At 45.4% G+C, this 24505-nt stretch overlaps 1 protein-coding gene across 4 annotated transcripts in view; it reads left to right on the forward strand.

The window, feature by feature from the left end:
• The window catches only part of KIAA0513 (KIAA0513 ortholog), a 486466-nt gene that overhangs the window by 417565 nt on the left and 44396 nt on the right, over positions 1–24505 (forward strand). For 2 of the 4 annotated variants that reach the window (XM_085639337.1, XM_085639335.1), the window contains exons 8-10: positions 4064–4104; positions 6861–6933; positions 12235–12312. In XM_085639337.1, coding sequence (XP_085495463.1) covers positions 4064–4104; positions 6861–6933; positions 12235–12312 — 192 coding nt within the window. Of the gene's footprint in view, positions 1–4063; positions 4105–6857; positions 6934–12234; positions 12313–24505 lie in introns of all 4 variants that reach the window. The other 2 variants (XM_085639336.1, XM_085639334.1) reach the window with 1 other exon arrangement.

Here is a 24505-nt window from a genome sequence, read left to right on the forward strand (position 1 = left end):
TCCAGGGGGCCGGCCAAGGCCACAATGGAGCAGGGGTCCAGCGCGGAGAACAAAGGCACCAAGAGCTCCGGCATCCGGGCGGGCTCAGACTCCGGGAAAGCGGCGGCGCGGTCAGCGCGTCGTCGCGCACGTTGCACCTCGAAAATCGGCGAGGATAGGAATCAGGATGATAGTCCGAGGCCAAGGGCCGGCGGAGCCGGGCGCTCAAGCGTCTGCTCCGGTCGCCATCTTGGCTCCTCCCCCATCCCCAGCATTTTTGCCCCTTTCGAGGCATTGGTTACAGGCAGCATCTTGGCCCATTTCCCCAGCAACATACACCTCCAGTCCTTTCGGGATCGGGATAAGTGATCCAGCAGACAGCGTACAGGCCTGCAGGGTCTACAATCCTCCCAGTCCCCAGCCCCTGCGGCAGAACCTCCAAGATGCTTTAATTTTCCCTTAACGGAACACAACCATCCTGTGGAAGGCAGGCGCAGTCATTTTCTCTACTGATGGCAGGTCATTGCATCCAACAGGTAGGTCCTGCTGATATTCCGACAGAGCTATGCCATGCAATTCCTTTCCATCCTACCACCTTTTCTGCCTAGATCAGAGCAGATTTCAGAGGAGCATTTGTAAAAATGTAGTGCAGGAAGTTCAGGCCATTTTGCCAAAAAGAGCCATAGAGGGAGTCTCATCTTTGGAGATTGGAACTGGGTTTTACTCCCGTTATTTCCTAGTGCCAACAAGGTTGGATGCCTTTATCCTATTTTAAATCTCCGACCCTCTCAATTTCTTCCAGTGGAACAGCAAATTCAGGATGATCATGGTGGCCCAGGTTCTGTCTGCCCTGGATCCATTGGACCTGCAGGACCCCAATTTCTATGTTCCAGCCCTCCTGGCCCACAGGTGCTGCCTACGGGTCAAGGTGGGCCACAAGCATTTTCAGTTGTGCTCCCTTTTGGGCTCACCTGTGCCTTTCAAGTGTTCGTGAAGTTGATTGTGGTAGTCACTGCATACCGTTGGAGGTCCCAGTCTTACCTTACCTCGACGACTGGCTGTTGGAGGTAGTCACGCCACATCTGTTGTAGACCACCTACAGACAATGGTGAACCTCCTTGCATCACTGGGGCTGACGATCACCATCCCAAAGTCGCACCTGACTTCTTGCAGAGGCTTTCTTTCATCAGAACCATCTTGGACAGGGTGCGTTGTCGGGCTATCTCTCCAGTTCTGCGAATCTCGGGCATTCAGGCTATGGTCCCAATGTTTTAGCCTTGTTCCTGGGTCTCAGTGAGAGTTGCTCTGTGGCTTTGTTTTAGCCTTTTAGCCTCTGTGTCCTTCTCTTAGACTGTGCCGGATGGCATATGCGGGCTGTGTAGTGGGATTTGAAGTCTCAGTGGGTGCAGCACCAAGGAGACCTGTCAAATCCAAGGAGACTGCAAAAGATATGCTCTGGTAGCTGATCAGGTGCAATTGTATCAGCAGCAGACCCCTCTCCCTACCCCTCCCAGAGCTGTAAGTGATGCAAGATGCATTGCTGATGGGTTTGGGAGGCCATCTGGGTTGAGATGAGTGGACTGTGGTCTCTGTTAGAGACCCATTTTCACATTAACCTGTTGGTGTTGCTGGCCCTTATCTTACTGTGTAAAGATTTTTTGCCATTCATTAAGGGGGAGGCTGGTTCATGTTCTCATGGACAAAACTACCGCCATGTAGTACTGCAAAAAGCTCAGCTGTGTGGGGTCCCGTGCCCTTTAAAAGAAGGCACTTCAGGCAGCGACGCCTAGCAGATCACAATTGGCAATTACAACCAGAATTGGTGAAGGGATTCACCCAGCAAAGGCGAGAACCGTGGCTCAATCACTTTGCTTCTGACAAGAACATGCAATGTCCTCACATTTGTGTGCTGGAGTTCTAATGATGGCTCTCTCTCTGATACATTTCCTCTAGAGTGGAGCATGAGAATCTTGTATGCTCTATGCCATCCTACCGATACCTCTCCTGCTCCAAGTTCTGTAGAAGATCAGGTACGACACTGCCCAAGTCATCTTAGGGGCTTCAGTTTGGTCGGGAGAATCTGGTACCCAGAACTTCTGGGTATGAGCACCCATCCTCCGATCAGGCTACTTCTCCAGCCACAGCACCAGGGCAGGGTGTTGCACATGCGTCTACTTAATCTACAACTCCATGATTGGAGACTAAGGGGCAGCAGTTGACTACATTTGATCTTTCTCCCTAAAGTAGTGGGTAGCATCTTGATGGCCAGGAATCCTTTTATAAAGTATCTGTACACTGGATGCTAGGACAAGTTTGTGGCCCAGTGTGGCTTCCCAAATACAGACCCTCTGCATGCCAATCTGGAGGATGTCTTAGTCTTTATTTACTCTTTGGCCTAGCAAGGTCTTGCTGCAGGCATGGTTAAATGTTATCTGTCTGGCTTTTCATCATTTTTACTTTTACTGGACCAACTGACCACCTTGAAATCATCCAATGTGATGCAATTTCTCAAAGGTTTAATTCACAAATGTCCTCCAAAACATTTTGTGATGCCCCATTTGGGACTTCAATTGGGTCTTTACTGTTCTTATGTGCATCCTTTTTGAGCCACTGCACAGCTGCCCTCGGTCTCCTGACCCTAAAGAAGTACTCTCCTTTCTCCCACAGTGTAACTACTAGAAAAGGGCTTTTGGGAACAGTTTGAACTTGAACAAGCGCCATAGCAGAAATTATGATGTTGCAATGTTATACTGTTGTTTTCCTAGCCTACGGGGGCTCAACTGAATCTGCAACAATGATAAATTTGTCAATTACGAAACCATGAACAAACATCCATGTTCATAACTGTTTAATGTATTGAGATTTTGAAAGATTTATATTTTTGTTTTTTGTATATTTGTACGGCAGTGGCTCTGTTTATACTCGCTAAAGTGACCCCTGCTTGATCTTTTCTGGTTCCACAATCAAGCATCTCTGCAGAGTCTTTCCCATTATGGAGCTTCGCTGAGCACCACAATGTCTCATTCTAATTCCACGCCTACATTGGAAGCACTCATGGTGCACTGCCTCCTGCTGTAATAGTGTTCAGCCCCACATGGTAGTAATATTTATTATATTAAAATCAATCCATTACAATATAAATTAGGATAAAAATCAGTTCATTAACAGATTGTCCAAAAACAATTCTTGACAGCAGATAAATCAACCCAGAGTCACCTGACTCTAGCATTCAGCTTGGTCTTTGCATGGTACCACAGTGAAGCACCTAGTTAAAATGCAGATTAGTCGCAAGGCGAGCCTCAGGGATATTGTCAATGTATTTTGCCAGACTACTGATGAAGCGGTTGGTCTGAAGTGAGAAGCAGCAGTTCATAGTTTCCTTGACTGGTCTTATTTTATGTTCAATAAAAGACTGATGCAAATATTTTTTCCTCTTATCCAGGAAATTAGGGCAGATGCATTGTATATGTCCCAAAGTTTCAGATCTGTAGCCGCACAGGCAGCACATGGGCTCAGCCCTTTTTTTTCCAGAAGCCCTTCAGTTCAGCAGTAGGAATGTAGAAGAAGTGAAACCGTAGGCATTTGATGTTTTGGGCTGCACCCAGGTCTGAGTTGAGGTGAGGCTGTTTTGTTGTCCAAAAAGTGTCAGAAACTAAATAGCTGTTTGCATTTTGAAGTTGTTTTTGGTCATTGTAGCAACAGAAGTGAAAAAGATAAGTGTTTGTAAGGTGGTTAAATCGGCTAGAGAAGGCAGGTTGTGCTCAGCTTGGAGTTTACCAATGCGGCATATGGTGTTTGGCTCAGTGGTTGTGTTTCCCTGCGCCTCCCTTGTTTTGCATTCTATGTTACCTTTGTTTCATTTTGGATATTTGTGAGACCGTCACATAGTACCAGCTCTGCTAACTTCAGGTTTCAGATTTGGCAAGAACTCTTCAAATAAAACATCATTTGGAGATTATTGTAGTAAATCTAATTCTTATTATATATATATGTTCAACTGGAGAAATTGGTGAAGGATCATTTTTCTGCTAATTGTGGCTGTCAAATTAGACATTTTGTAAACACCTCTCTGTTTTCATTTTAGGATGGATGAGATCCAGATGAAAGAGAAACCTTCTAAGAATGGTAAGCTGTATTTCTGTTTATGTTTGTTCAGCGAGGATCTCTCAGAAAACTCTGCATGCAATTGTAAATGCAAAGACACCTGTCCTCTCTCAAGATGGAAAATTCAGTTTTCTTGCCCATGTGTACTGTGACCATCACAATTGGGTAGTGTATTTTTTGTAATCCTAAATTTAGAAGGTAAAATGAACTGTTACATTCATCAAAATGATTATGTATTCGCTATCATCTTTGCTAATTCTTCCCTTTCTTTAAGTCAAATCCCCATTATATTACCTTGGACGGACCATGAGTATGGCAGATTGATAATAAAATAAACAAATAAAAGAGGAAATCAGCATACCACAGTGGACAAATGTGTATATGTCTCAAGATGTATATTCTCTTAACAGCTCTTCTTATCAAGATCCTCATTAGGTTCTCAAGACATACATAGATATGGACATGACTAGACCTTTGTTAAATGTTATGAAGAGAAATCCTTGAAAAGCAGAACTTCTGTCTATGATGTAAGAACTATTTACAAGAGAACAAGCATAATTGGCAATTACAGAACCATTACTATAAAACAGTGATCGCAAACTAAATCATGATATTAGATCAACCTTTTTTATCTGCCAGTAATATATCAGCGGCTATCTTTTCCTCTGTCAATGATCTTGAAGAGCCCATTCACCCTAACTCTTTAGAGGCATCACCGCAGAAGTGAGAAAAAATTGATCTCTCCGTGTAGATCAGCTTAATTTTGCATACCCTGGAAATCCAGAAAATTGTATACCTACTTAGAAAATTTGAAAATTAATATCGGAGTTACACGATCCACTACTATGAATTTCTCCGATTTTTAACCTCTCCACAAAGTTGAATTAGACCCCATAATAACAAGTATAGACTTTGGGATCATCAGAAGATGTGCAACCTTCTAAATTCCTAAAGGATATTACAAATCGACATCATATAGGTGCAAAAAGTCATTAGCGCCTCATTGCATATTTGGAAAGTACCCAGTGAATTTAAATCTGCACTGGCCATGCCAGTGTAAAAACAATATTGCACTGGACCCAACAATACTGGCAAATTGTCGGCTATTTAACAATTACCATACTTATCTAAACCATTAGAGAAGGTGTTCCACAATCAACCAAAGCAATATATGGATACAAATACCATTCTCCACCCAGCCCAGGCTGGTTTCTGGTCTGGTAACAACACAGAGACTAAAGTAGTTGCAGCTTTAGATGAACTTAGACCTGCAGGTAATGCAGACCTTAAGTTGGTGGCTCTTTCTGCAGCATTTGACACTTTAGACCATCAGACACTGTTAACTCGTCTAAATAGTCTGTTTGCCAAAGGCACATTGCTAACATAGGTTCAGGATTCCCTGACCTTGCAAACTCAGATAGCAGTTTTATCATCTTTTGCCTCTAGAGCACAACCAAAGTATTGTGAACTCCGATAGGAGGCTAACCGATCCCCTTAATTATTCAACCTAAATGTCGCTCCTCTGGCACAGTTGATCCATCCCTTCGGTTATACTCTTTCATGTTTAACAATGATAGTCAAATAGCTCTTAAGTTATCCAATTATCTGGATGTCTGTGCTGGCAGTTTGTTTTCTTGACTCCAAGAGGTCGAATATTTGGCGAGCCATAATCAATAGAAGTTCAATGGGGACAAGACAGAGCTTCTTAGCCCCACTTGTCCAAACACCTTTTTGATTATATCCTGTATGGCTTTCAGAGCTGGGAACTTGCCCCTAGCCTGTCTCCCAGTTAAAGAACCTAGGGGTAAAACCCTGACTCTGGATTAAATCTCACTGGCCAGATTAGTGCCTCCTTTTTTATATATAAATATAAATACATATATATATATATGTACATAATCCACATATTCTCATTCTCCCACGAAGTTATGAATACCATTATCTTTGCATGCATTGAGTAGTGTAATGTCACGTACTTGGATCTAGCTACAGACATTATTTCCAGACTTCAGTTAATTCAAAATAGTGCAGTGAGAATGCTTATAGGATGTCCAAACGAAGTCGCATTTCTCCTGCCTTGAAAACTCAACATCTGCGTCCTGTCAAATTGAGAATAATTTTTAAATCTGCGTCTTGTTCATAAGCCGGGACACAAACCTGTCACCACTTTCATTGGCACTGTCCAGTTTGTCCACTTAGATCTGTTGATTAAAGTACACTGCCAGGAAGCAAGCTTCCTTGATCTCTGCAGCTATTCAATGAACAGACTCCCTCTAACCATTAGACGAGAAAACTTACTGCTGAAATTTAGGAAGGCGCTGAAAACGTATGCCCTTTGCCTGCGATGAGCTTTGCTGTCTCTTTGGAAATTCACTTCAAGCGCCAGGGTGCCTTCGAGTGCAGAAGCTCTCTAGAAAAATTCTGTCTAAAAAGTGACAATTTCCTGTCCAGTTTTCATATGTTTAAAATTTGTTTTAAATATCACTATAATGTTTTTTTAACCACTTTCCCTCTCTTCTCTTTCCAACTTTTACTCTTTAAAGCTGTATGGTGAGCATCATTTTAATGATCTCACACTTTGATGTACCCTAACATGTATTCTACAAATGACCACTGTCCTAATAGGCGCTCCAATTTATTATTCAAGTTTGGAGAACATTAGAATAGTAGTGAAGCCTTGTTGCAGCATTGATGGATGGATTGAACATTATGTAGTGTTAAAAGGCTGGCCCTTCGGTCTAGTTGAACCCCGGTGCCTTGTTTTTCATCCCCAGCAGCCGTGCAGAGTCCAGAGAAGACTAAAGGAGAGAAGATGTATCTTTACACCCACCTAAAGCAGCAGCCAATCTGGTAAAGTTAATCTTATGCCCTTCTTGTTTTGCTGTACAAGTGGCTGGAGTGATGCCCCTAAATCCCACCAACATGTCCTGAATGTTACCATATTTGACGTCTGACATGATTGAATGTAATACCGACACGGGGCAAGAGTGAGAACCTAACAGGGATGAAGATGTGAAGTGCTCTTCAGTAGCTCTTTTTTGCAGCTCCCAATCTCTTCCAATTCCAAGGACAGATTGCGAACAATAAAGCTGAGTAAAGTAATTTCAATACCCAGACACTCTGGTGAATTATGTTTATTTTAGTATTGGCTGTGTTTCTTGTCCCTAACTATTAGTACTTTTTGTTATACATTTCTTCCAATTAAATATGTGATTTGATTTTTAAGAAGTGATTTTGTTAAGGCATAAACATGTAAAATAACATTAAAATGCCTTGAGTAAGTTCAGAAGAATCGATTATTGGTAGGATCTCCCTTTAAACAGTGTGCCCCATTGTGCCACCTTGTGCGTGTGCCAGATAGACAAATCATACTGCATGTTGTATAGCCGAAAGGTCATGCATGACTTTCAAATGCCCTGAGCCTGCCTCCCATGGATTCTTTTCAAAACATGGGGACTGGACCCATGTCAAAGTCCACTTTTCCAGAAGCCTGCAAAATTGAATGCCTTTTTAGAAGAGACTTTAGGCACACATGGGATACCTTTGCAGGTGCTTTCTTTTGTGGTTGGTTTATAACAGGGACACCTTGTGTGTTGCACCCAAAGGATTAAGGGACCCATGCATCAAGGTATTTTGCGATCGTAAACAGTGCGATTCGCAAAAATCACCCGTTTACGATTGCAAAATGGTCTTTTTCAATGCATGAAAGTTTTTGAGATTCATAATTTAGGTAATCGCAATTTCTTGTAATTACCTAAATTGAGAATGCAAATGATTCCCTAATGCATATGCAAGAAGCCTTTCCTAAATGCAAACTATGCATTTAGGAAGCTCTAATTAGCATTAGATGCGAATATGTGCATACTTTGAAAAATGCACAAAACTGCATTTCCCAAAGTGCCGTGTGGCGCACACATGCCCCTAGGGCATGTGTGTGCCTTACATGTGCACCTTAGGTCCCCGGGCACCCTTGCCTTTGCATGACCTAATTTACGATTATTTAGGCAATGCAAGTCCATTTCCTCCTATAAGGCCCATAAGAAACAATGGAGTTGCAATAGCAAATAGCGATTCCCTAATTGCGTTTGCGATTCTTAAGGAATCGCAATTAGAGAATCGCTATTTGCAGCCTGTTTTGATGCATTGGATTTAGCGATTACCAAATAGCGATTTCTTAAAAATTGCTATTTGGTAATCACAACATGTAACCTTCATGCGTGTGCCCCTAAGACATGAATGCACTCCTTATCTCAGCTAGTACCTAAAACTGCAGGGCTGAGGTTTCATAGGTGGATGAGAAAGCTGTGTGTTCCCAAAGCATCTGAATCCCTTTCAAGTTTTACTCTTGATCTCAAATGGGTGGGGATTCTCTGCAGGAGGAGAAAGCGCATCACCTTTCAGATCCCTTGCATTCCTACATTGAATTAAATATCCCTAGCAATCAATGCATGCTGTCATCGTCACCAAGGTAGAAGAAGAACCTGAAAGCAAAAGGTCTGAACACTTTTACCTCCAACCTTGTGAATAACAGTCATTCTCTCAATGGAAGAAGTAGCCCTGGGCTAAGGGGGGCAGTGAATCCCCCAGCTTTACCAGCAAGGTTGAGGTTCTTTATGGGCCTCATTATCTGCAACTTGGCAGATAAAAGCTCATAACTAACACTAAAAGGAAAAAAGATGGATGGGTGATGGAAAACAGAAAGAGTATTAGATGAGTCAGTGCATGAGTAGGTGAAAGGATGTGGGGTGAAAGTATGAATGAATGAGTGGGTGAAAGGATGGTAGGGTAAAAGAAAAGTTGGATGAATGAGTGGGTGAAAGGATGAATGGATGAGTGGGTGAAAGGATAGGGGATGAAAGGATGGTTGGATGAGTGAGTGAAAAAATGGGTGACTGGGTGAAAAAATGCGAGGGTAAAAGGAATGGTGGATGGATAAGTGGTTGAAAGGATAGATGGGTGGGTTAAAAGATGGGTGGGCGAAGTGTCAAGTATTAAGAAATTGCAAAGGAAAAAATTGAAGGAAAAAGTCCACCGACTAATAAAGTGACTTGTTTTGTCAAAAAGTCAGTAGTTAAACTCGTGAACAGTTCATAGTGTAAAATCAGAGAAAATTCCTTGTGGAGAACACTACAGGATTGTGGGAAGCGGTTGGAAAAACTCACGTGTCGTGAAGTTAAAGGTAAGTGTGGAACCATAAACACATAAAGACTTATTTATGTGTTTATGGTTCCACATTTACCCTCAACTTTTCCTTCCATGTTTTCTTTTGGGCTAAAGTGATTCCTACTGAACTTGGTTTTACTATCAGTCACATAAACTGCCTTGCTTGGATTATGTGTATTCTGGTTACATTGCAGGACACCTTCCCCTGATGAAGTGTTTAACAAAATAAAGTGCTAATTTACGCTTCAATGTGTGACTACTTAACACAATGAACAGGAATTATGAAAACCTGATCAAATAAATAATTTCGTTTAAAAATTAAAATGATATGAACGAACATTAATTACTGGATGTCATTTATTCAGGAGTGCCAGTGGGGACGTTGCTCTTGTTCAAGACAACGCAGACTGTATGTTTTCGGATTTTACCCCCCTGATCATAGGGCAGTACCCACCTACACCCTACATCAGATTTATTCGGAAAGAAAAGGAATATAACACGTTTACAACTCTGTGCCACAATCTAACAATTAAACTTCAAAATGTTGAATTGACAGGATGGGTGGGTGAAAGAATGGATGGGTGGGTGAAAGGATGAATGAATGGATGGGTTGGTGAATGGATATGTGTCTGAAAGGATGGGTGGGTGAAACGATGAGTAGACGGGTGGGTAAAACGATGACAGAGTAATTGGAAATCTAAGAGGATGGATGAAAGGTGGCAGAATGGAAAACTGAGACAATGGATGGTTGGCAGAGTAAATGGAAATCTGAGAGGATGAATTGAAGAATGGCAAAGTAAATGGAAATTTGAGTGGATGGATGGATGATAAAGTAAATGGAAATCGGAGAGGATGGATGGATGAAAGATGGACAAAAAGATCAATTGATGGATGAAAGGCTTTATTGATTGATGGGTAATGCAAATGATGGAATTGGGATGGATGGATGCATGCATACATAGATGATGGGTGTGTGAATGGATGGATAAAATGGCCAATAGATTGAACGGTAGAACACGGAATGATTGATGAAAGAATGAATGATTGACGGAATGTAAAGATGAAATGGTGGATATCAACAGCTAGATTGAAGTGTGAAAAGATGAATGGATAGGTGCTTGGATGAAAGAAAAAGATGAGCTCATCTAGCGAGGTTCAGGCTCTCTTTGCTTGCTTGGTGCCATCAAAGCTTTGGCTCCAAGTGGAGGGGGGGGCATGAGATGAGTGATGCTCGCCTGTTCATTTTGTTAGTTCTAGGTCGGCTGCTCATGCTTTTAGCATGACCAATGATATCCACAATTCGTCTAGCAGAGCGCCCTTTGAATAGCCTGACCATTTAATGGGGGATTACATTTAAAACATGCTGAACTCCACAAAAAACATATAGTGCCCTCCCTCCAACCATGTGGGGTAGGTGGTCGTAGACTTTCCTCCTGTTCTAACATCTTATGTTCTTTAACACTTTTTATGTTCAGGTCATTCAGTCCCAATTCAAGGAAGTCGATCATGCTATTTTCTCGCTGACATGTTATTGACCCTGGACCAGCATTGGCAGCATCTGAGGAGGACACACACACTTTGGTCAAGTTTGTGATGTCTGAGGTTGCACAGCAGTCACCACTGATCCCACAGAGTTAGACCCAGATCATTATGTCAGTCAATGTTCAAGGAAATAGCTTAGAGAAAACTTCTACGCTTGACTTTACCTGAGGGTTGTATCCCTTTATAATAGTTTAAAAATCCTGGAATGCTTCGTAAACGCTTTCTGGCAAGATAAATAGCATAAACAAGGAAGCCCAAGTTGAAACTCGCATCACTCCTACAACAAAAACAGTGGCACTGCTCAAATGAAAATGTTCCTTTGGGACCCCTACATTCGTGTCCTTCACCTTGCTTAGGTTCACTGGTTGGCATTGTTATTGAGTGGTTATGCCTACTGTATTAGGAGCCGGGGCTTCCTACATTCAGCACAATACTGTAGATTGTATTATCAATTTTTAGCACGCTAACTGTTTGGCTCAACATTCGTGCATTGTATTGACTTTGGAGAACATTCTAATGCTTTCGTGGTCCAGTCAAAATCACAGCAAATGGGTTTCACAATTAGTATAGATGACCAGAGACATTGTAATATTTGTGCCCATGCTTCCTCTCCACTTCCATTATCTGGGCAGTTACCTAGGAACTATTCACAAGAAAGATTAAAAAAAATTACTGAATATTTTACCATCTAGTTCACAGAAGGAAAACAAGTATGCCTTTCTTTACCTAAAATGTATGGTTGTAACAACTCCCTATAACCTTTCTAACAATTCTGGTACCTGCTAATAGCGTCATGTGGAACTTTCAAACTATACTGGCGAATCAGCAAGAATTTCATTACACCTGACAGAGAAGGATGCTAGTCATTTCTCCTACAGGAAGGCTATGTTGTGTTTTGTCCCACTGATTGGTCACAGGTTGCCTTAGCAGACCATCTTGAAAGCCCCATGGGCCGCTAACAAAAGAGAAATGCATTGAAGCACATAAGGGGTCGAGTTTCGGTCTATGGACCGTATTGGTTCCAGGGTCAAAATCTGGCAGGTCCTTCCTTTCCTCTGCTCCAAGTGTTGGGTGGTGCTTTTCCTACTCACCCCTACCCAGTAATACAATCTCTCCATCCTGGAACTGAAGACATTGAATGAGTCTCTAAGTACCACCTCTAAAAGCGGCTTTTTCTATAGCATATATTTTTGCTGTGTATTGTGATGAAAGATTGAGCCACCTTTGGTTTATTAGTTACATGACGGAAATTGTATAAACATGAGTTAAATCACATTGTTCCACATGGGTTTACTAATGCATTTCCTTGAGTAATAAATACCTGATTGGTTGAGGCGATTATTTTTGTACATCGGACAAGCAGGCTGACCTAGCTAAAGGAATTACCTGTTCTACATAATCCTGTGTGATGAAAGTCCTGTTGTAATAGGTTTTCTTGTCTTGTAGGCATACTTTACGGTTTTGGAATGCCGCTTTTTTCGACGCTGTCCATTGTGAGAGAAGGAAGAGGTCGCCAACCACCAGGTACAAAGTAACTGCAAGTCCTGCGTTCGGTATAGATTCTAGCCAATCGGATGAGTGCAGACTCCCGAAGCATGAACCAGTTATTGGCTGCTGTGCCAGAGCTTGAACGTGTTACTGATGGTGAAGGTGTGGTGGTATGGCAGAATTAAAGAAATTTAGTAGTGTTTTACCTTCGGATTTTAATTCTGTTTTTCTTATACTGCATTGTCTACAATGTGTTCTTTAGTAAACCAGTGCATGCAAAGGCATTTCAGTTTGTAGGGCGTTGCTAGAGGCGGTGAAGTTGTACCATTTATCCTGTGATCAGTACGGACGTTTTCAAAAATGGGTTCGAAAAGTAGTTTTTAGGGAGAAAAACACAACTGGTGAATCCTTTTGCAAAAAATGTTTTTGTGGAATTTCCCACCATTCCTTTTTTGCAGAAAACTTCACTCTTGGGTGAAGCTGTGCAAGTTTCCCAAACTTCTCACAAATACACAGACAGTATTGGAATTCTGCGCTGCCTTGTTTTTACTCCATTTTACTCTGCTTCTCCTATGTTGCTTGCATGCTTTAGGCTGGTGTTACTTTGTAAAGCACAACTACTTTAGCTTTGCTTAAACATGATGTTTGCAGACCGAAGAACTCTGCATGATTTATTTCAGCCTTGTTAAATTGTTCAGGGACACTATTAAAAATGCATTGCCAAAGATAAGTGTGATATTGTTTTTGACCTTATGGTATCAATGTTTAAATAAACATAAACTGGAATTCTGCATTAGCCAGATTACAAGAAAATCAGGGCACCTACCAGCCTATCAAATAGGTGGCATCTCATCAGACCTGCAAAAGCCGTTAATCTGATTGGGAATGTGGAAACACCCATCCCACTCACAAAAGCATTACAGGCTTCCAAGACACACAAAAGATTTGTGGTTCCACATGGTAGACTAGTTGAAAACAAGAAACACCACGCCTTTTCTCCCACAACAGAAAAATTTATGGAAAAGATTACAGAACATTCTGAAACGAGAACCATAATCCAGGTCTAGTTCACTACAGCACCAAAACTCTCCAATAACATAGTGACCAGCCTTTAATACATATTCAGAAACTAGTTCTTCTCTATCACAGCAGCCAGGCTCTGAAACAGTGTACTGATCAGCCTCTAGACAAGAGGCTGTAGAAGAGCAACAATATCTTTAATCAGGAACCAAAACTTCTCTGCTGAGGAACCTAGATTCTGGAACAACCTGCTGACTATCATCAGACATAAACCAACAGCTGGGCCACTGTGGCCATTCTCTGCAACGGTTTGCAGACCACCCATCTACATATGTCAGCAACCAGACTTTTACTACGGCAGCAGCCATACTCTGGAGAGGTTGCCAACCTTCCTTCAGCAAGAACAATCAACCAGGCTTTGTATACTGCAGCAAGCTTAGCTTGGAGCTTCCTCCTGAATGATGGAAATCTGATATTCTCTACCTGGGCATCTGGATTTGGAACATCCATTTCCACCGCAGTCCGTAATGCAGCATCCACATTCTGGAAGATATTACAGCCTGTACTCAGACAAGAACAAGACCTACTTGAACTAAACAATCTCCTTTAAACAAACCTCTTTATGAAGCCTACCAATGAGGCGTTGCTTTAGTCCCCTACTTGAAATGTGTGTCTGTTAATCAACCTAAGCCCGTTGGATAGTCATCTTGGTATGATGTTTGAGCAACAGGAAATCTGTCAACTGATAAATAATATTGGAACCAAGCTGCCTATAAAATCCTAGCTGGGTTTGAATTTTACTGATTCAAATTATTTCAAAATATTGATTGCAGTGGTGCTATTCCAAGCCACATGTTTCTAGCATAAAATCTAAACTTCACAGTAATACCATGCACCAAGGACACTATCTCACCAAAATGCCAGAGGTTGTGAAAATGACTTCACACATGCCCTAATAGCATCACTGGGTTGATTTTGATGTGTTGCCTGACCCATAGACTCTAAGCAGCCTTCTGTTTAGAGTTTTTAGGGCTAACGGAAGGGCAAGATATGGGAACAACTCAAAGTAAGCATCACTCAAAAATTGTATTCACTTTCTATTTGTGCCACTGCCTTCATGACCACTGGCACCATGGATATCCACAAATAAAGTCCATGACCGACACTTCTGTATATACTTAGGCTGTCCTGTTTTTGGTTTTAGCCTATAGTAACTGTTAAAACCCCACCAAAAGGGAAACCACCCTCATCTTGGTAAATTGGGAATACTCAAATTATATTTGACCTTTTGGCAGCATTGAATTCATTCCCTGATTGGTGAAATGGCTAGATTTTAGGAATCTTGGCAAGTATGTACTATCACATTTACCCACATACACAGAATGAGTAAAAGCATGGATACATTGGCCCCTTTTCTAACAAGTCAGTATTGAGAGTAGGTCAACTCCGAAACACCCCAGGGTTTAAACATTGAGTGCAAGGTGTAGTGACAGGCACCTCTTAAAACAGTGCAGTCACCATGCACATGACGCAAGACTTTCAGCATACCAGCAACATTCGTAGCTGCAAGGTATCCCATTGTTATGTGTGATACTTACATCTAATCTTGTCTTTTTACTAAAATGTGCTTTATTGTTGTTTTTTTGTCAAGTCCCAGCATACGTTGTGATGTCTGTTAAAAGATCGGACAGAGTTAAAGTGAGGCATTTGCCATGGGCACACTTGGCAGCTATAAATGTCCACACACCAGCAGCACCAAGTTAATGTATTCCAGCATACAGAGTAGAAAAGCATCGGTGAGCATGCTTAAAGCATCACGTTTAAGGTGCGTGAGAATGCAGGGCTTCAAATCAATCTGGTGTAATCTACAATTGTAATGGTTTCACAAGTTATCATGCTATTGGAAGGGTTGCCCACCCTACCATGTAATATATTCAGTAAGGAGCAAGTGAATTACCCCAACTGGAATGTGTTTAAACCACTTTAATATAGCACTCTTACTTTTTAAATCCATTAATAGTCCCATTAAGCAGATAGAGTTCTGACAGTGTCATAAGTAATGAGATGTGAGAGGGTAATAATATGAGAGTGTGAGTGCAATGCACACTTTCTATGCTTAAAACAGTGTATCTGAAAGAAACAGCAAGTTATAGATTCCTTACCTTAGAATTACCCCCAGACGTCAGACTGGATCCAGAAAGATTTTCGTCAGCAGTTACCCCTGCGCGCTGGAAGGTGGCGTCGGTCGACTCTGCGTTCGTCGTCAGAGTCGTGGTCGCCGGGATGACGTTGCAGTATCTACATAGACGCCGCTCTCACGTGCTGACATAAGTTCTTGTTCGAGGCACATGAGCTGCAGATTACACACTTTTGCATAGATCGCCATCTGGTGTTGGGCCCGGATGTTTGCAGTTTGTTTTACCTCTTGGAAAGTCTTTGGAAGTCACGAGGTTGGTGACTCCTCCTTTGGATCGAATTGCGCATGGGCTTCGGCTCCATCCTCAGATTGGTTTTTTCCGCCATCGGGCTCGGATGTAATCTTCGCGCTCCGGTTCCGAACATTTCCAGTTCGACGATCGAAGCGGAATCCTCACCTCACATCGCGGTATTGTTTCGATCGCGATCTCCTCAAATCAACGCACCTTCTCATCGACAAATCTTCGGTTCCAGTCGTCGACGGCGGCCTTCGGGCCTACCCAAGCTCCGGTCCCGGCTGATGGAAAGAACTCCATTCAAGAAGTGCCCTCGATGTGGGTCCAAATTCCCCCACACCGATCTTCATGAGGTATGCAACCTCTGCCTCTCCCCTGAACACGAGGCTCGAGACTGTCCGGCCTGTAAGTCTTTCCGATCGAAAAAGACTATTCGGGACCGAAGAGACAGAAGAAACATGGCACACTCCTCGACCTCCGTTCCAGTCGATATCTTCGGAGACGACATCGAAGATCCGGGACAGCAGCGCACCGAAGAGGACCTAGTCAGTGCTTCCGAGTCCGACGACTCAGATGTGGAAGACATCACTCCGGCGCAGAGGGTCGTGAGTACTATACCCTCCCCCCCCCCACACCCGTGCCAACACCCAAAAAGGCTTCGGTCTCGCCTTCGCCTCCTGGCCTAAGCAAGACCAGAGACACTGCTTCACACACCCCACCTTCGGGCCCGGTGAAGCAGCCAACTAAGCCTTCCGGCGGCTCGGGCTCGAGCCAGCCTGCCAGGGGTGCCGAGAAACACACTTCGGCACCGAAAAAGAAACCAGCCTCTTCCTCGACACCGAGCTCCGCACCAAAGCCCTCGGGGTCGAAACCCAGCGCTTCCGTACCGACGCCATCTTCGGTACCGACCAAACCCCATAAGGCCCTCGGCACCGACACTTCCAAGCCGAACCCGTCTCAGCGCCGATCAAGAAATCGGAGGTTCCCAAGCCCAGTGCTAAGCAAACTGGCACGGACAAGCCTAAAAAGTCATCGGCCCCGAAAACTTCGGCGCCGACGGACCAACCATTGTCACAGGAACTATTTACACCGGATCCCTTACAAAAAACTCTCACCAGGGATCCAAAAACTGGACATCTGGCACTCTCTTCCAAAAAGAGACATTTGGACAAACCAGCTCTGCCTCCACCTCCAAAGAGGAAGGACTCTGCTACCTCTCCTTTCAGAATACCTTCCCCACCTCCCCCACCCTCTCCACCTCCGCCCCCTCCGCCTTCTCCACCAGTAAAGGTGGAATGTACGCAGGCATAAATCAGCGCCAGATCAAGGATTTAAAGCAGTCGATAGTCAGCGTCAAAAAGTGATCGGCACGGACGCTTCATTCGCCCGTCTTTTCACTTCTTTGGATTTGCTCCCGTCCATCGATTTAATCACCCTTGGACCCATCTTTACGAGATTTGACTTCCATGCCGGGCCCCAGGACATCCATTGCTCCCGGCCACAGCCTAATTTGACCTCTCAGGTTTGCTCCCGTCCATCGATTTAATCACCCGTGGACCCATTGCTTCCAAATCCTCACGAGATTTGACTCCTATGCATGGCCCCAGGAGATCCATTGTTCCCGGCCACAGTCCTTTTTGACACTGACTATTGACTGCTTTAATCCTTGATCTGGCGCTGATTTATGCCTGCGTACATTCCACCTTTACTGGATTCCCTGCACTTACCTGTATTACGCCCAGCATACGTTAAACTATGACCATTGTCCTGATGATGGCCTGAAATTATATCAGGCTGAAACGCCGTCGACAATCCTCAGCAAAGAACCTTGGCTTCTCTGTGGTCATTTAAAATCTGTTCAAACCAGACTGTATATAATCATTTTCCTTGACCACTTTGTCATTATAATTGTTTTTCGCCGTTCACGCTGTCTTCACTCATTGTGTCACTGCGCCGTTCACTATCACCAGCACGCCCAGTGCTCACTTGTGTTTTTTGGTCATTTGTACTTTGATTGTACCGTAGTGCTGTTAACTACCTACAATATATACCTTTTTTCTAATTTTTCTTGTGGTCTCCCTTCCTTTTTCCCTTTCCCTTTGTGATTTATATCACTGTGTTTAAACTTGCTATTTTAAATGATATCCAGTTGAGACATTGTTGTTGTGTTAAAAACCTTGCCAGGTCTCTGCTGGGAAAACGGGTTGACTCCTGTTCATTGTTTCTTTCTTTATATCAAAGGGCCAGCGCCACTAGATTCCCTAGTGGTTTCCACTGCACGAAAAAGATCAAATTCCCAGGCGTCAGGCGAAGCACCACCACCTGACAAAGAGTCAAAGCTACTGGACGCATCAGGAAAGCGCACTGCGTCACAGGCAGCCAATATATGGCGTATCGCCAACACCCAAGCGCTATTGGCCAGATACGATAGGGCACATTATGATGAATTGGAAAACATAATGCACCACCTCCCTGAAAGATATAAAACTAGGGCCAATTAATTAATTCAAGAGGGTAAGATAATCAGTAACACCTCTATACGCTGTGCCTTAGATGCACAGACACAGCCTCCAGGGCCATTAATACTAGCGTCCTCCTCCGTCGCCATGCTTGGCTAAGAATATCAGGATTTAAACCAGAGGTACAAGCCTCCATCCTGAATCATCCCTTTGACCAGGAACACCTATTCGGCCCAAAGGTAGATGAGGCCCTCAAAAAAATGAAGAAGTACACCGATACAGCGAAGTCCATGGGAGCCGTACAGTCACACCCTCCTAGGCGCTCTTTTCGCCGCTCTTCCTTTCGGAGTACATCTAGAGGATACTCCTCAGATAACGCGTCCACTTCCTACAAATCCCCCACTCAGTCCACCTTCACAAGGGGTTATCAAAGAGACGGCTATAGGGGCAACAATAATAAAGGCAGAGGTAAAACAAATACCGCCCTGCCACACCGCCTACCCAATGACTTCCCCCCGCTCCCTCCAGACCATCCCACTCCGGTCGGGGGCAAACTTCAAAATTTCCTTCATGTCTGGGAGACCATCACCTCAGACAAATGGGTGACCCAAATTATTTGGTCAGGATACTGCCTGGAATTAACATCTACCCCCCCCCCCAAACATTCCACCCAGGCAACGCCCAATGTCACAAGAACATTCCACATTACTAAAACAGGAGATAATCTCCCTCCTACAAAAACGGGCAATAGAACACGTTCCCGTCAATCAGCAAAATTTAGGGGTCTACTCCCTATATTTTCGAATACCAAAAAGGGACGAGACTCTACGACCTACTCTAGATCTCCAGCCCCTAAACACATACATACACTCAGACCATTTTTACATGGTAACGCTTCAGCAGGTGCTTCCGCTCCTCTCCCACAACGACTTTCTCACCACACTGGACTTGAAAGACGCATACTTCCACATTCCAGTACACCATGCTCACAGAAAGTACCTCAGATTTGTAGTGGACAGACAACACTACCAGTTCAAGGTGCTCCCATTCGGAGTCACAACAGCACCACGGGTATTCACCAAGTGCCTAGCGGTAGTGGCGGCACACCTCAGAAGACAGTACATTCACGTCTTCCCATACTTGGACGACTGGCTGATAAAAGCCACTTCATACAACCAATGTGTACACCACACCGCCACTACAATCCAACTACTTCACCAACTAGGCTTCACAGTGAACCACCAAAAGTCCCAGCTAACATCATCCCACATAAAACAATACCTTGGTGCCACCATAAACACCTCAAAAGCAATAGCCTACCCCAATCCGGCCAGGATTGCAAGCATTCAGGCTTTGCGACAAAAATTCGTACTTCAACACTCCCTTCCAGCAAGAGTGTTTATGCAACTGATAGGGATGATGGCCTCTTGCATTTTCATAGTGCCTCACGCAAGTCTCCAGATGTGTCCACTCCAAGAGTGCTTAGCGCGCCAATGGAACCAGGCCCAGGGGCAACTGACAGATCTGGTGTTGGTAGACGGTCGCACCCATCGCTCTCTGCAGTAGTGGAACACCACAAACCTTTCCAAAGGTCGACCGTTCCTGGACCCGGTTCCACAAATAATACTAACAGACGCATCGCTCTCCGGCTGGGGAGCTCACCTATTACATCTCACAGTGCAGGGCACATGGACGACTCAGCAAAAGTTACTCCATATCAACCATCTGGAGTTACTAGCAATCTTTCTAGCCCTAAAGTCCTTTCAACCGCGGATTTCAGGCAAGGCAGTCCTCATTCGGACAGACAACATGACGGCCATGTATTATATTCAAAAACAAGGCGGCACACACTCTCCACAGCTCTCTCAATTAGCACAGAGCATATGGAGATGGGCAATTCCACACAAAATCTTTCTCCTAGCCCAACATGTCCCAGGAGTCCAAAACACCGTGGAAGATCTGCTCAGCAGACAGACACAACAGATCCACGAGTGGGAACTTCACCCACAGGTTCTTCATCCGTTCTTTCAAATGTGGGGGCATCCACAGATAGACCTCTTCGCCTCCAACGAAAACAAAAAATGCCCAAGCTTCGCCGCCAGATACCCACACCCATTGTCCAAAGGAAATGCAATATGGATGAACTGGTCAGGCAAATTTGCGTACGCTTTTCCACCTCTCCCACTAATTCCATTAGTGGTGCGAAAGCTACAACAGCATTCCCTCACACTGATCCTATGGCTCCAACATGGGCCAGACAACCGTGGTACACCACGCTGCTGGAACTCTCGGTAGTACCACACCAAAAGCTACACCTCTCACCATGCCTCCTAACCCAGAACCATGGAGAGATCAGACACCCGGACCCAGCTCAGCTCAACCTTGCGATCTGGCTCCTCAAATCCTAGAATTTGGATACCTAAACCTTCCCCCTGACTGTATGAACGTCATCAGAGAAGCTTGACGCCCTACCACTAGAGCCTGCTACACTGCCAAGTGGAAAAGATTTGTGGTTTATTGCCATAACAACACAATCAATCCTCTAGACATGTCTATACAACACATCATATGCTACTTACTCTACCTACAAAGGTGTAATCTAGCCTATACCTCCATTCGGCTACACCTCGCAGCAATTGCAGCTTACCTACAGAACAGGCAGCACCTATCACTTTTCAGATTACCTGCCATTAAAGCCTTCATGGAAGGCCTAAAAAGAATAATTCCCCCCAGAGTACCACCCTCACCTGTGTGGAACTAAAATATCGTTCTCACAAGGCTGATGGGGCCTCCCTTCGAACCTTTGCATAAATGCGAATTGCAATTTCTCACATGGAAAACAGCTTTCCTTGTAGCCATCACTTCCCGTAGAAGGGTCAGTGAGATACAAGCACTTACAATACAAGAACCTTTTCTTCAAATGCACCAGAACAAGGTTGTTCTCCGTACCAACCCAAAATTCCTACCTAAAGTCATTTCCCCTTTTCACCTAAACCAATCTGTAGAATTACCAGTATTTTTCTCACAACCTCAGACCGTTGCAGAAAGAGCTCTACACACGCTAGATGTCAAACGAGCCTTACTTTACTATATACAAAGAACACAACCTTTCAGAAAGACCAAACAACTGTTTGTCTCTTTCTCTCCACCACACAAGGGCAACCCCATCTCAAAATCAGGGATAGCTAGGTGGATTGTAAAATGCATCCAGATTTGCTAGCACAAAGCAAAACGAACGCTATCGGTTCCCCCTAAAGCCCATTCTACACGGAAGATAGAGGCTTCTATGGCTTTTCTAGGGAACATCCCATTAGATGATATCTGCAAAGCAGCTACATGGTCAACACCGCACACTTTCACTAAACACTATTGTGTAGATGTGCAAACCAAGCAGCAAGCTAGTGTGGGCCAGGCTGTACTAAAAACATTATTTCAAACCACTGCAACAGATACCGGTGGTATCCGATAGGGTTGGGAACTGCTATATAGTCTATGCAAAAGTGTGTAATCTGCAGCTCATATGCCTCGAACGGAATATGCTACTTACCAGTGTGCATCTGTTCTTGGCATGTAGAGCTGCAGATCTACACACGCCCACCCGCCTCCCCGTCTACCCGTATCTGTTTCAGTCTATCTTATTTAGATACAACACACATGGGTTTCTTCACTGTTATCACTATGCTCCATCTTTCCCTGCCGGCGAAAAACAATCTGAGGATGGAGCCGAAGCCCATGCGCAATACGATCCAAAGGAGGGGTCACCGACCTCGTGACTTCCAAAGACTTTCCAAGAGGAAAAACAAACTGCAAACATCCGGGCCCAACACCAGATGGCAATCTATGCAAAAGTGTGTAGATCTGCAGCTCTACATGCCAAGAACAGATGCACACTGGTAAGTAGCATATTCCTTTTTTTCCACACCAGCAAGCGCAGATCCGGAGGGAGCGGTACCCCCAGTCAATTTTTGACTGAACTTTATCTCGACTTTTGTCGACTCCGTTGTGTTTGAGTCCATCGACTCCTGCTACACGAGGGATGCCCGGCTTTAAGGCTTGCGGTTCCTGTCGGTGATGGATCTGCACCGCGTGTGCCTCTGCTGTCTGGAGCGCGACCACGACCCCGCGTCGTGCTTCGACTGCCGGACCATGGCCTCGAAGTATTTGTGGGAGCGGTCCCGAAAGCTACTCGATTCCCGGCAGTCGGCTCCGCGCCGCTCGAGGTCCCGATCACAGAGGAGGTCAAGGGACAGGTCGCGGAGCCAACTCCATTCTTCGTCGAAGTCTTTGCACTCTGGGTCAGGTAAGTCGAGGCACAAAAAGAAGTCAAAGAAGCATCGTCACTCTTCGACTTCACCCCGTTCGTCGACCGACGCGACGAGAGATGCGGGTGGTGCCCCTCCTGCGGCTCCGCGTGCGGAGCCTGCTGGGTCGACTCTGAGTTTCCCCCCTTTTTGGAACCCGGTGTGACCCATGTCCAGCTCCGGAGTTTCTACGAAGCGATGCATGCAATCTTTGGGCATCTCGACTCCGCTGGCGTGCCTTCGGGGCCCGCGGTCTCGGTTGGGGGCCCTGAACCTTCGGTGTCGGCAGCTTCGGCCTTGGCGCCCCAGGATCCCCTTGGATCCAGATCGGCGCCTGTCGACCTTGTTACGCCTCCCCTGGCGCTGATTCCACCGGCACCGCGTCCGCCACAGGCATTGGCTGTGTCCCCAACCGACGTCGACCCCAGCCTCCACCTCGAGGTAGACACGGAGTCGGACCGGCATGGACGGACGCCGACAGGTACGTTTGTGCCCCTGTTCTACCCTGGCTCTTTGAGACCAGATTGGCAGCCACAGAAGGGTGAGGAGGACTGGGAGGGATCTGGAGACCCTCTAACAGACCAGATGGTGTATGAGCAGGACTGGAGAGAGGAACTGTGGGATGCCCATGGTTTGGATACCTCACCAGACCTTGGCATGTTGTCTCCTCCTACCGTTGCTATGGAGGAGGGAGCGTCCTACACAGTGGTGTTGCGTAGGGCGGCCAAGGCTCTCCACCTTGAGCTACCTACAGTGACAGTCAGGACTAACATCCTGACAGAGGTGCTTCAACCAGCATTGAGCTCTTCGGAGCCCCTGCTGCCGTTTAATGAAACCCTGACAGACATCCTTTTGGGCACCTGGTCTAGGCCTAACACAGGGGCTCCTGTGGACAGGTTGATTGCCCGACGCCACCGCCTGGCCCCGGGCGACCCCACTTTCCTCTCCCAACACCACACCACTGAGAGCTTGGTAGTCCAAGCCTCAACGTCCAAGGGCGCATTCCCTACCACACCCCCATCTGGGAATCCAAAAAGCTGGATCATCTTGGGAAGAAGATGTTTTCTTTCTCCAGCTTGGGACTGGGTTCGGTGAACACCTCATCTTTATTGGGCCGTTACACCCACTAAGTGTGGGAGACGGTTGCGCAGGTGCTGCCTCAGTGCACAGAGGAGGCCCGGGCCGTGCTTTCACGAGCTTTTGCTGAAGGGAGAGACGCAGCAAAGTTTACCATCCGCTGTGGACTGGATACTGCTGACGCACTTGGCAGGACGATTCCCAAGTCAGTAGCTTTTTGACGCTATGCCTGGTTGCGTTCAACTGTTTTTTTCGGGGGAAGTCCAATCCACACTTATGGACATGCCCTTTGATGGCTGTTGCCTTTATGGCGACAAAGCACACAATGCACTAGAGCTCTTTAAGGACTTTTGGGCTATGGCCAGGTCCTTGGGCCTCCCCACCACCGGCCCTGCACAATCTGCCTTTCACCCCTTTCGTGACAACGGAAGGGGTGCCCCACTATGTCCTGCCCAGAGCCACAGGCCGGCGCTAGCTGTTCAGCTCCAGTGGGGCCGGGGACGTGGGAACCACCGCCGTGGTTCTGGGGGCCAGCAGGCAAGCCAGTCCACCACAGCCCCCTCTGTAGCAGCCTCCAAACCCTCCTAGTCTGACCTTTCAGGGCCACCAAACGCCAGTGGGTGGCAGGATCTGCCTTCACCTCCCCCACTGGCACACCATCACGTCGGACAGGTGGGTTTTCAAATTATCCGAAGGGGCTACTCCCTCCCCTTCGAGACTACCCCTCCACCCATGCCACCTCAGTACCATCGCATGTCGGAGGATCACCTGGCCCTTCTCCAATAGGAGGTTTCGGCACTCTTGGCCAAGGGTGCCATCGAGTGCGTTCCTGCCCCAGAAGTAGGTCGTGATTGTTATTCCCACTACTTTCTGGTGCCAAAGAAGGACAAAGGCCTGCGTCCTTTCTTGGATCTCAGGAACATCAACCGCTTCCTCCGGA

This window comes from Triturus cristatus, chromosome 12, assembly GCF_964204655.1.
Source record: "Triturus cristatus chromosome 12, aTriCri1.1, whole genome shotgun sequence".
Classification (NCBI taxonomy): Eukaryota; Metazoa; Chordata; class Amphibia; order Caudata; family Salamandridae; genus Triturus; species Triturus cristatus.